Source organism: Phyllostomus hastatus, unplaced genomic scaffold (assembly GCF_019186645.2).
Source record: "Phyllostomus hastatus isolate PE091 unplaced genomic scaffold, TTU_PhHast_1.1 phas_scaffold_216, whole genome shotgun sequence".
Taxonomy (NCBI): Eukaryota; Metazoa; Chordata; class Mammalia; order Chiroptera; family Phyllostomidae; genus Phyllostomus; species Phyllostomus hastatus.
The window spans coordinates 22,759,812-22,772,941 of NW_025334018.1; the positions used below are offsets into that span (position 1 = coordinate 22,759,812).

Consider the following 13,130-nt stretch of genomic DNA (forward strand, 5'->3'; position numbering starts at 1 on the left):
GTTCGAGGTGCCGTGTCCAGGGCAGTGGCAGGTCGGCCGGCCACTGCTGAGGCGGAGTCCCAACTCGCTTTGCCGAGGACCTCAAGGTCGAAGGAAAGCACCAGGTTTGAGGCAAAAATACCCACGGAAACTATTAAGATTCTCCTCCTCTAATACGAGAATTACAGAGAGACCAAAGAGACTCGGCCTCTTGGCATCCAACCATAAACTTCTTTCACCCAGAGGTCAAACTAAATTTAAACCGAGCCCTGCTGAGGTCTAACTGTGCTTCCGGAGGTGTCTGTGCTCACATTTGTGAGGACAGATGTCAACCTCCGAGAAAGTGGCGATAATCAATCGTGTTTTAAACACGATTCCAGCGGGCAGAAATGTAAGTATGGGGGAGGGTGTCATCTCTAGCACTCGATTTGACCCGATTCGAGCTGCTCCCTGGGGGCAGAGGGTCCAGCGTGGAGGTGAAACTCCGAGGGGACAGATGCACGGCGTGGTGACCCCCGAGCAGAGAGAGGCGAGGCCGGCAGACAAGGGGCAGTTCCGGGGACGACATCGAGACCCCGTCTCCCGCTCCGGCCCCGCTTACAGCCCGGATGGCGACCACCCCCCCACCCTTCCCAACCCTATTCTTTGTCACTGCCGCCTTCCCCAAAACTTCAGTGAATCAAACAACGGGGCGACAACGAGACCTTCATTTTCGAGCCTCTGTTCTGATCAGCCTGTCCACCGATCTCACTCATTCTCCGGGGACAGTCACACAGGCCCTGGGATGACAATACACAAGCTGAACCCCCTCCCGTGAGCAGACCCCCGGACACTGGTCAGCAGGCGGGCACGCCTTTATGACGAGGGCTGAGAGGGGGACAGCCCCACAGACCGCCACGCCCCCGCGGAGCACTGCCTGGGAGCGCGGCCCCGGCGACGCGGGTTTCGCCGCCTGTCTCCCCGATCCGTTCCCCGTGCACGGGACACCATGGGGCGTCCCGGACTGCGGACTGCGGCGGGCGATCCGCGTGGCCCTTCTGCGGCGCCAAGCCCTGCATCCGGAAGCCCGCGGTGGCCTCCCCGCGCTCAGGGCTCCGCCGGCTCCCAGACCTCAGTGGCCGCTGACACCGTGGCGGGGGCCAGCGCGCGCCTGGATCTCCGCGGCGTCTCCGCCCACAGGCCGTCGTCAGTGGAATTTACGGTGATCGCCCTTGAACCTAGTTCACCAAAAGGAGTGTCTCTCTAGCATCCCCCGCATCCAGCAAGCCACGTGCGCTCTGCGGAAAGCAGGGCCCCTCGTCCAAAACCAGAAGGTACACTTTTCCAAAAAGGCTTTCTTCCAGTGCCTCTCTGGTCCTACGGTGAGTTAGCAAGCATGGTGCCACGCAGGGCCCCCAAAGGAAGCAACTGAAAAGCAGACCCCACAGAACTTCTCTGGCTGGTGTTTAATCTAAGATTTGTGCATTTCTACAGGAAATCTGTTTTTTTTCTTCACATTCAACGTAAAACATCAGACCTAATAACACAAACAGGGAAAATCACGATGAGACACTAAAAGTGTAGGCATGAAAAATGTAATCATGGAAACAAATCTCTTTTAAAAAATCATTTTATTATAAACAAACAAATGAGCCGGAAAATCGCCCAGTTCGGAACAAACCCGAGAAGAGATCGCGCGAGGGCTGGTTCCCACCGTCCTGTTCTTACCTCTGCAGACCGTTCCGCCCACCAAACCCGCAGCCTTCGCTGCCCAAATCAGGACCCCCGGGGGCTTGTCTGAGATTCCACCAACAGAATCGGCGTTTGTTCCTGAAACCAGGACGGTATCTACCACCTGGCCTCACGAAAACTTCAAAACCACCCCTTATGAGTGACTGCAGCCTTCCAGCCCCAAGTCCACCCGAACAGCAGCGAACGAGGGCAGTGCTGTTTTTCCGGACGCGCCGTCCTCCGCTTCACTTCAGCAGCCCGAGCACCACCGCGGCGAACAGCCCCTGGAGGCCGGCGGCCTCGAACTCCCCCCGCAGCTCGTCCGCGCCCGCGTACTCCCTGACCTCGAACGCCGGGAACCTGCGCGCACAGAAGAGACAGACGCGCGGATCAGGGGGGCTCACTGAGCATCACCACCGACTGGCCACCCCGCGCCTGCGCGCAGCGCAGCGATACCTCGTGTGTTCCGGCTGCATCTGGCTCTCGAACAGCACGCTGAGCATTTTCTCTCGGCACTTCTTCCCACTCGCGTCCACGTCCACTCGGCAGGTTTTCTGCAGCACCAGGTACTCCTAAACGACAGGGCAGGGCGTTAAGGGCTCGCAGGGCCTACTTTTCAAGGAGCCGCGCGCCTGCAGGCTGAGCCTCCGCTTGGGTGGCGGGACGCACCGGGAACGTGCGAGGGAAGGGTGGTGCCGTCTGCCGACTCAGGCTTAACCCTGGACGGGCAGCCCCCCAGCTCCGCCCCGGGGCCGCTCGCCTGGCCCTCCGCGCCTCGGAAAGCTGCTGCGCACCTGTGCGAGACGCGCAGGACGCAGTGCGCAGACACAGTGCGCAGACACAGTGCGCAGACGCACGCAGAGCGCTGCTGGCGCCGGCCCGTCACTGTCACTGTCACATTCCCTGGTGGGAATGGCGCTCGCAGGTGCGCAGCGCCTGCCTTTCTGAATGGACGGTGCCCGGACACGGGCCCCTGTGCCTCTCCGCCCTCACCTGCGACCCTACAAAAATGTAGCAGAACTGTTCACATGCAGTGGTATTTTAGGGACGGCTGATCAAAAAGAAAGCCGTCCCCGACAAGGGCAGTCTCTCCGCCTCGGCCAAGGTGTGGCCGGGTGCGCGATGCCCGCGGAGCAGCCCCACTGCGCTGACCTGACTGAACATCGGAACCTGCGGGGGGGGGGAGCAAGAAGAGGACGCTGCATTCGTTTTCCCAGACGGTCACCTCACTCGAAAGGATCACGGTTTAGAGATGACACTACAAGCCACCTTGAAGTACACGGTTCCCAGGTCAGAGCCCGAGCCAGGACCCTGCTGAGCCCGAACTCCTCCTTGCGGGCACCCGCTGCCGTGGGCCCTGTCCGCCCGGCCAGGCGCCAGCCACGCCTCGTGGGGAGAGCCCCTTCCTGAACGAGCTCGGGGGCTGCCCCACGGGATCTTGAAGAGGCGGCCTGTGCAAGCTCAGCCTGCTTCAAACAAACTCAGTTGTCACGATTCTTGACCCTTCCCATCTGAAGGCATAACGTTTAGTGGGTGGCGTGTGGCTCTTTTAAGATCTAAGGTTTAACAAGCTCTTCCCTCGTCTGGTCCCACCTGAGACAGGTGAGGGGCGCCAGGGCCGGAGCCCGAGACATCGGGAGACGATGACCGGGAAGCGGTGGCTGAGACCGGTCAGGTGGCAAGCGGACCTGGGAGGGAGCAGCACCGCCCCACGCTCACACTGCGGGGCAGCTGGGAGGGCTGGCCCCTCCTCCCAGCGTGGCAGGCGGTGAACGGACGTATCAGACCGCACCTCTCACCGCCACGGAGTAACACTTCTGCAGGCTGCCCGCACGGACAGCCCTTCCTGGGCCTCCCCCAGGGACAAACCTCCTTCCAGAAACACACACTCCTAGACCACAGAGGTTTCTATGACCTCTCACCCACAGCAAGTGGGGCGTGGCTTTTAAAACACGACCTTCTACCGGGTCTTCAAGGTTTTCAGGTCTGCAGCCGTCACTAGGGGCTAGAGAGACTCGCGAGCGGTCAGAGGCACCGGCGACACCGAGCATGCTGGCACCTTGATGTCGCCCCTGCGGCCCTGCAGGAGCAGCAGGATGACCCTGCCCAGGAACATGAGCCTCCCGGTCAGCCCCAGGTCGGCCGCCCACTGCCGCACGGCCTTCACGTATCTGGCCCTCGCTCGCATGTGGTCCAGGCGCAGAAGAGCCATCCACAGCCCCTCGTCCCCCGTCGCGCTCTCGGCGGAAGGACACGCGCTCCCGGCGGAAGGACACGGGCCGGGGCCGGGGCCGGGGCCAGCGCCAGCGCCCGTCTGGGCGAGGATGCGCCCGAGGTGCTGCTGCGCCCACAGCACCAGCTGGTGCACCATCGGCTCCGCGGGGAGGCTCCGCGCGCGCTCCAGCAGCTGCTCCCTCACGGCCGCGCGCTGGGCCCGGGTCAGGCGCTCGGAGCCGACGGAGACGCCGGGCGCGCACAAGGGGTAGCCGGCCGGTAGGTGGAACACCAACTCCAGGGGCACGGCCGCGTCCTCCGCCGGCCCCTCGGCTTCCGTGAGAATCCTGAGCACGGCGCCGTCGGTCTCTGGAAGACAACCAAAACCAGCCGTGAGCCGCACATCACTCGCTCGCTCCACCGGAGTCCAGCCCCAGCCAGCGGAAACTTTTGGTTCCCGTGTCGACTAACTGGTCGCGTGAAAACCGAGCTGAGTTTGGAGGGACACCCACCAGTGAGGAAGCCCCGGTTCACGGGTCACTTCCCTGGACCTACACACGGGTTCCTGCACCGGGCCACCAGCCCGGGGGGCTCCGCGGGCCTTCAGCTGGCCCTTCCCCCGTTTTCATCAGGTGACCAGAAAGAAGATGGTTCTGGAAGCCCCTGATAAACCCACGCGAGCCCGCAGAGGCACAGGACGGTGCAGAGGGCCCACGGGAATGCTGACCTGCCTCCCGGCTGCTCCCCGACGGCCCTCCCCACTCGCCCCAGTTCCCCCTCCCTCCCAGAGGCAGCCACTGCTCGCGCCTCGTCCCCCCTGGACCGCCGCCCCACGGCGTCAGCCACGCGCACGGGGACGAACGTCCCCCACGTCTGAGGACCTCACAGGACACCATCCGGCTGCTGCTCCGCGCACCCCCCGCCCCCCAGGCTGCAAACTGCAAGGACACAAACCAGTGCTCTCTCTGTAAGACAGTGAGAAGCCCAACAGCACAGCCCATGCTGCTGCTGCTATTCCGTGTGGTAATAAATGTGCATATTCCTTTAAAAACTCATTTTCTCCCTAAAACTCTCAGTGTGTGCGTTACCCTTCCGTTTCTCATCTGCCTCAGTCTGCAATGCAAGTAAACTGCCTTCTTTTCACCCCAGAATTTTTCGTACAACCACGTGTTTTGCCTGTTTGATTGGGAGTCACAGCTTTCCCTTCCGTGAACTTGTTTCCAGAAATGCAACCGCACGCACCGTGAGCGCCGACTCTGGCCATGGAATCTCCACCACGCCCTGCAACATCACCGGGACAGAAGCTTCCTAACAACGCCAGTCTCACCCGTCTCACAGGTGCGTGCACACACGCATGTCGGGGGGCTGCGCCCACGCCTCTCCCAGGCGCTCACGCTTGCTCTCCCCGCCCCGTCTCTTCGGGAGCACGACTCAGTGCGAGGGTCCCCACACCCTGGAGCCTGGCGGCCGCCTCTCCGGCCTCAGCACCTGTTCCCTTCTCTGGAGAATGAAGCTAAGGAGCCCTCGCCAAGTGTGTGCATTTCCAGTGTCAGGCGCCCAGTAGGTGACCGCGTGACACCCAGCCCCTGGCCCGGCCATGCTGCACAGGAAGCGCAGAGACCCCGGCCCGGCCTGCCCACAGACGGCCTGGTGCAGCGGGGGCTCCCACAACGTGGAGCCCTGAGAGACGGCTACCATCGTAAAGAGGCCGAAATGTACAGAAGTCCTGGGCGCTCACTGGCCCAGCTACACTGACCCCGGTGACTCGGCCTCTCTGGTCGCACGACCTTCACAGTCGACCCTGGGTGGGAGCCTCGGCCCACAGGTGCCATCGCCCCAGGTTCCCCTGGTGCCAGTGGCAGCAGGAGACGCCTATCTGGAGGAGGCCAGCTTGCATCCTCCGAGCCCAGCGGCCAGCGCCCGTGCCCGAGGCGGCCAGCAGCCCCACGCGGGTCTGCCGGGGTCTGGCAAAGCAGCCCTGGCGAGCCCTGACACCCGGCCGCGACCAGCACACGGCCCCTCCTCGGTCCCAGAACCGCTCCATTCTCCAGTGAGCCTCTCAGCAACAAAACGTCCTAAGCTGTTACACTGCATTCCTTTATAATTCAATTACTTATTGATGCCAGAACATCGAATTAAATTAATTAGGAGGCACGGCTTGAAAGTCATGCTTAATTAAACAGCAGATAAAATATCCACAGCTTTCTGGATATGAAGGAGCAGCTCCCTCCCCACACTCAGTTTTTGGGTTTGCTGCCCCCGGTCCTCGTCCTTGGCTGAAGCTCAGTGGCGGAGCCCGGCCCCGGCCCCAGCCCCTCGGCCTCTCTCGGGGGACCACAGCTGCGTCTCCCAGGGTGCGCCCACCCGAGCCACAACAAAGGGATTCGGGGGTCCGATGACCTCTGCAAAGGGACTGGCTCGGCCCGAGTATTAGTAATTACCAGTGAGACCAACTGAGGCAATGACCTAGGGATGCCACCCGATCGGAAGGGCAGTGACAGACCCTTCCATGTGGATTTCACACGCCCGCGAGAGAAAGATACAGGACAGGGGAGGCTCTGAAACGAAAGCACTACCTGGGCCACAGCGTCGCAGTGGTACCTGGCACAGAGCAGAGCTCCAGGGACCCGCGTAGAGGGGGGACCGGGGGGACCGGAGGAGCCGTCGGGGAGAGGGACCTGCACCTGCACCCGAGACAGGAAACTGACTGTCTGGTCCGCCACGGCCTCCTCGCAACACCCAGCACGTTGTCCGCGGCCTTTGGGACGGTCAGCCGGTCTGTGGTCAGAAAGCCAACTTTAACAGGAGCCGGCGGACAGGGAAGAGCCGACTAACTCCCTTGCCGAAAAATTCCCACACTGTAGCCGAAAGCCCAGCAAAGATGCACAGTTGTCGGCACCACTGCCCTTTTCCATAAACTGCAGTTGGGGCTTTCACCTAACAGAAGCCACAGGCCGGGCAGAGTGAGTTTTAGGGCTCACCGAAAACAGCCTTGGAGAGACTGCATTATGTTCGCAGGGAATAAAAATGTGCGCGCAACAATTCACGCGCCCCCAGGAGCCTCTAACGGACACTTTCTGGGGCCTCGAAAGAGCATTAGGAGAAACAACCAACTCGGAAACATAACCGAGAAACGGTTCAGACTGAGCGCTGTGCGAATTCAAAACTTGGGCATTCTCTGACCACCTACCGCGCGCCTGGCACTGTCCTTGGGACCCGGAGTTTTGTGACCGCAAAGCGGGCCCTGCCCTCCAGCTACCTGAGACCACCAGCACCTGAGAGAGGCCGGAACGCGTGGAGCCCACAGGACCGCCGGTATCGCAATCTGGGGAAGCCGGTTCAGGCTAGGGGGTCCGGAGAGGCCCCCGTTCGCGGTGAGAGCTCAAGAACGAGGACGGGGCGGCCAGGACAGCGCAGGGGGGCAGTACCGGGGCGGCCAGGACAGCGCAGGGGGGCGCGCTCCAGGGCCGGGCGCTCCGCGAGTGTGGGGGACAGGACGGGCGTGGGCCACAAGGTGGGCGCGTGGGCAGCCGGCGGGCACGGGGGAAGGCGGGAGGGGAGGCACGGACCCGCCAGACGGGGGCGCCCGAGCCTGGGTCTCAGGTTCCCGGCTCCCGGCAGCAGCGCGCCCAGGGGCGTGGCACTGGTCAGACTTAGGGGACGGTCCCCCGCTCCCGCCTGCCCCCACGTGGCTCCGGCCTCCGGAGCGCGTCACTCCCTCGTCCCTAGCGGGTCCCCCGGCACGGCACGTGGCGGGCGGTCACCTGAGCGGCTGAGCACCTCCCACTCGCCGGGCCCGCAGAAGATAGCAGCCAGCGCCCCCAGCTCCTCCTCCACCGGCTCCGCCATCAGCGAGACCCCCTCCCCCGGCTCCGCACCGCCCCTTCCGCCGCCGGCCCCGCCCCCGCACCGCCGCCGCTTGGCCACCGGGGGGAGCCCGAGTCTCCGCAGCGCAGGGCCGGCTGGGCCGGGCGGGGCGGAGGGGCCGGGAGGTCAGTCCGAGCTTCTGCTTCCCAGCTCCCCAGGGAGGCTGCGTCTCCGGGGACTTCCCTGGGGGCCAGACGTCCCGTGGCCTGGTGACGCGGGGCAGCGTCGCGCCCGTGGCTGTCCTGCGGGAGGGCGGCCCCACAGCACAGCCTCCCCACTCTGAGCCCTGACCTTGAACACGCGCCAGCCCCTGGGCGAAGGGACCCACCTGGGTTAGGAAGAAAAGCAAGTGGGGAAGTGACTAGAGCAGGCGGTGGGCCCTGGTCGGGCTCACAGCTGAGCAGACGGGGCGCTCCTCGTGACCCAGGCCGCCGGGCACGCACCACCCCGGAGGCTGAGCCGGACCTGGGGCAGCCCCTGCCCAGGGCCCCTGCCCCTTATCCAGTGCCAGAGGGGAGGTTGGACCTGCCGGGCCTGGCATCTCAGGATGTCACGGCAGTGGCCGGGACCTTACAGGCAGTTTTGCGCCAAGGTGCGCATTTGTCCCCTGCCTTCCCCGGGGGACAGCCCTGCTGACTGGGGGCTGGGGGGGCACCATCAAGTGGGTAAACTCAGCAGACGCTAGCTCTTAAATATTGTTTAATTTGTGAAATTCGGTACACGCAAGACAGTGGGACTCTCGGCGCTTCATCAGTGAGATGATGGTCCTTGAACCCAGCAGTAAAGGTGAAGGGTGTGAGCGACAGTGACAGGGTGACGAGTATCCGTCCACCTGGTTCGGCTTGGGCCTCCTGAGCCAGGTCGCAGCAGTCCTCTGCCGCACCTCTGTCCGCCAGCCTGTTGGGCTTGGCCAGAAACTTTTGTTGTTTCAAACTTTTTTTAAAATTTTGTAGTAGCACATTGAGAGTTTTGCAGCCCCCCTCCCCCTAAAAGTAGGTGGCCTGGTCCGGGGTGGGGGGGGGGCACAGTTTTTGTTTGCATCAGAAATAACAGTTTGAGCCCCAAGGGCTGGGCCTCGGTGGGTTGGGCATCTCCCAGAAAACCCAAAGGGCGCAGGTTGGAGTCCCCATCGGGCACCCACCTGGGTTTCCAGGGTTCAACACCTCGGTCCGGCACGCACGTGGGAGAGGCACCCGACCGATGTTCCTCTCCCTCTCGTTCTCCCGCCCTCCCCCGAGAGAGACAGAGACGGGAAGAGAGACAGAGAGAGAACATTCTGGGTGACAAGGGGGGACTGGGAAGGCTGCCAGGGCTCCTGTCACTGACCCGCAGAAGTCAGACCCACGGGGCGGGCTGTGGGACTGAGTCAGCTCCCTGTGTGGCGAAAGAGGGATTTTAAACGCGAGATAACATCAGCTTCTGGGAACAGAAGGGCGTCTGGCCAGCTAGGCTGCAGGAGGAAGGCCCTCGGAGGACCCGGGGAGGTCAGGGACCCCGAGTTCGCGAGAGCGCCCCTCTGCTCGCGACCCGGACGACGCAGCCCTGTTTCAGCTCCGTGGTCTCTGCTGCGGGCCGCTTGTTCAACGGCAGGCATCACTGCAACTCCTCTGCGCTGTTTCCAAAACAGCAGCAGAGAGGCCCCTAACTGGCTGCTGAAGAGTTTGGTGAACACGAGAACGCACTTTCTATTTAAAACAGCACCAGGTTCTTTCGCCTGAGTTTGAAGCCCAATGTTAGTCCTAAAATGGTAGGAAAATGCAGATTTAGTCACTTGACTGATTTATGAAATGCAGCCTGTAAAAAATCAGGTTGTTCATGCCTTGCTTGCAATCTCCCCAACTCGGTCGACAAGGTGGGCGTGGACGAGCGGCAGCAGGAGAGCGAGGCTGCCGCGAAGCCGAGGAGCCGGCTGGCAGCGGGGTGCCCGAGCACCGGACCCAGGCACACCCCCGTCTCATGCTCTCCGTCAGCGGCCACGTCCTCGCTCTCCCTGTCCCCGCGGGTTTCCTCCCCTGCTCCTCGCACTCCACGTGGCACGTTCAAGGAAAAGACGCGTCTTTTCAGGCGGCACGAGCCCAGGGCCCCCAAGTCCCCGGCCGGGGCTCTGCGCCCCGGCGTGGGGAGGCGGGCCCGTGCGGCCGCTGCACGGCCCACCCGCAGAGGGGCAGCCTCCTGCTGTGCAAGTGGCAGCCACGTGTCAAACACGGAAAGCCCAGCTTTGCATGATGTACTTTCTTGTATTCACGGGCGACCGGAAACCCTCCGTGTTTAAATGTAGGACGGGTGTCTAAACATGTGAGTGAGTTCTGCATGGAGCAGGCTCTCTCTCGGTCTCTTCCCCACCCCGGCCACACCACTTCCCACCGGCACCTGTGTGGTTCACTGGAACGGTGTTACATACACACACGGCCTTTCTGAACGGGCGCGTCCCCGAGACCCTGAGGAGGAGACATGTTTAAATCTCTCACCTGCGGTTGCAAGCGCTTGGTCCAGAAGACAGCTGTTTTCACGCTTCTACTCGCTTGATCGGGGGTAGGGTGTAGAATTAAACTCTCAACCCTGTTCTGAAATCTGAGGCCCAACCCCCCACCCCGAGCGAAGCGTCGAGAACACACGGCTGTACGCGTGTCGGGAGGGTGACGTGCGGCCTGCCGGGAAGAGCCGGGAAGCCTAATGCTGAGCTGAGCGGGGCCTCGTGGGGACGATCATCACGTAAAGACCACGAGGGAGGTAAAAGCGCCTTGAAGCTCCTCTGAGAACAGAGAACAGGAGAGGCCCTGAATGCCGGCTCGCTCAGTGAACCCGAACTCCAAGGAGCCGGCGGCAGGTCTCGCCTGGAGGGTTCCTGTGCTGACCGTGGTGTGCTGGCCGCGGTGCGGCTCTGGGGGCTGAGTGCGGGGCCCAGAGGTGAGAGCCGCGCCCCCCGCACCCCAGAGGCCCCGGTCTTCGGTCTGCACGGGGGAGAGAGAACTCAGACCGCGAGAGGGCGCGGTTCCGGCGGTGGCCGCCTGTGTTCCCTTTCCCCCGGTTCCCGCCGGCCGGTTGCCCCAGAGCGTGTTGGCACACATCGGGATGGAGCAACCAGCGTGCCACCTGCAACACACTCACACTGACGAAGGCAAGGGTGAACGAGCAAAGGGAGTATGAGATCGCTCCCACGGTTTCATCAGGAGAGCCCAAGGGCTGTGATATACCAACGTGTAATGACTAATGTCACAATCAGGTGCCGCATAGTGTATACGGTCGTCACCTTTACAGGGACTTCTCAGGTTGGAGCTATAGTCGCCCACTACTGCCACTCCACTCACTCTCCTACGCACAGAGAAAACCGGACTTTAAATTGTGACAGCTGACCCCCACACGGTCTGTCGGCGAGGGGTGTGGAGGCCGGTCCCCGCGGTGCTGACGCCCCAAGCTGAAACGGGACCCGACTCGGGGCCTGGCCCGGCCTGGTTAGCCATCTGCCACGCTTCCGCCGGAATGTGTGGCCGGGGTATTACGTTGTGCTTACTATTCAGGTCAATGTGAATCGTTTAAAAAAACGACAAAGTCGCCTGGAGGAAGAGCAGAGATATGTATCAATGTAGCCGCAGCGATTAAAATGAAGAAGTTAGGAGACTTAGATTTCTCTGTGTGACCATGTGATTCATGATCACTTAAAAGTGTCTCTTTCCTTTTTCTCTCGTTTTTCTGACAAGTCAATGTGTTGGGGCCTTGCGACTTAAACGGAAAGACCAGACTGTGTGGAAGAGGGCAGGGGCAGTTTCGGGGGGGGGGCGGGGGGTCAGGGGGCTGGGGACTTTCGGTCACGGAGAAACACTCTTTCTCCCGGCTGGCGTGGTGGTCACAGGAGCCGACGCTGCTGGACGGACCATCAGGACCCGGGCCTGTGTGTGACGCCCGGTGCGCCTCGCCGGGTTTCTGAAGGAGAGTCGGGGAAGGCAGGTTAGTATGTTCGTCGCAACTCCATGCGCCTCCTTCTCTCTCTGAACTTGAGCTGAGTGCGCCCTCAGCTCGGAAACTGGAATCTGAGCTCCGCTGGCCTCGCTCCTGCGGGATGTTTGTGTGGTGACCACGCACGGCGGCGAGAAGGAGCTGCAGGTTTCTAGGGCCGTCAACGGCACCGACTGGCCCCTGTGGGGGGACGTTAACAGAACCGGAGAAACCGCCCACCTTCGGGAGGCGAGCTGTGAGCAGCTGGAAGCTCGGCCTGCCGCTGTCCGTCGGTGCAAAGAGAGAAGAGGAGGATGCGGCTGGTGTGAGTGCCCCTCGTCGTACGCAGACCCGAGAGCAGCTGTTCAAGTATGTTTGCCGCACTGAACGGGCTCACTGTGCTAATTTTATGGCTGGTTTTTTTAAAGATTTTATTATGTATTTTTAGAGAGGGAAGGGAGGGAGAAAGAGAGAGAGAGAGAAACATCCATGTGCGGTTGCTGGGGGCCGTGGCCTGCAACCCAGGCATGTACGCTGACTGGGAATCGAACCTGCAACACTTTGGTTCGCAGCCCGCGCTCAATCCACTGAGCTGCACCAGCCAGGGTTATGGCTGGTTTTCTAAGCGAGGGCCCTGATGAGGGCCCTCCCCTCCACCGTTCGCAGGTCGGTTCTCAGAGGCACGTGTTTCCCACGATTTTACACGTCAGACGTGGAGACGCTGTCCACTGCCAGCCAGACACGGCAGGCATGGCTCTCCCGGGGCGTCGTTCTCGACGGAGAGCAGACCGCCGCCGTCCCTCGGAGCCTGAGGACGTTTGCCGCTGGGACCGGCCCCAGCGAGACGCTGCTCCGGCCAGCTGGCTGACTCCCCCGGGGGTGCAGGGGCCGACGGGCCGCTCCGGGCTGCGGGCAGGGGGCTCTGTCCAGGTCTAGGCCCAGGGCCACACCTGGCGGGAAAGTGCGGACGATCACAGGCGTGGCGTCCTGAAGTGGGAGAGGCAGCGGCTGGGCCCTGGGGCCCCCGTTAACACCCCTCTCGTCGCAGAAATGAAGCTGCCCGGCGGTCCCCGCACCGGGGCCCGTCACCGGCGCTGCCCCAGCCCGCCGACTGTCTCTGAGCTGCCGAGAGATGCCAGTCCTAAACCGCGACTGTCTTCACAGCTTGGGCGGGGGCCAGAAAAATGCACAGAAAAAGTTGCAACAAGGAAACATTGAAAACTGAACCACGGCCGTTTTTGTGTGGCCAGATCATCGATCACATTTCTGGCTCTTTCGTTACAATAGGCAGGCTCTCCTTCTGTGGTGAAAATACAATTCACATTTAAAAAACTCTTTAACTTTAAGAGCCTACGTCAGGCTCACCCCCTTCCTATAACGTTTCTAGAGAACCAAGCAGGCCCGCCTAGGTGCTGTCCTGCGGCTGC

General features: G+C 62.1%; 1 protein-coding gene across 1 annotated transcript; it reads right to left on the minus strand.

Moving 5' to 3' along the window:
• Nucleotides 1-1,616: 1,616 nt before the first annotated feature.
• RWDD3 (RWD domain containing 3) lies at nucleotides 1,617-7,766 on the minus strand. The gene is made up of 4 exons (XM_045816873.1): nucleotides 7,668-7,766; nucleotides 3,749-4,272; nucleotides 2,146-2,261; nucleotides 1,617-2,049 (listed from the first exon to the last, which is right to left on the minus strand). Exons 1-4 carry the CDS (start codon nucleotides 7,750-7,752, stop codon nucleotides 1,935-1,937), a joined length of 840 nt encoding a protein of 279 aa, XP_045672829.1. The 5' UTR covers nucleotides 7,753-7,766; the 3' UTR covers nucleotides 1,617-1,934.
• Between the last annotated feature and the right edge of the window lie 5,364 nt (nucleotides 7,767-13,130).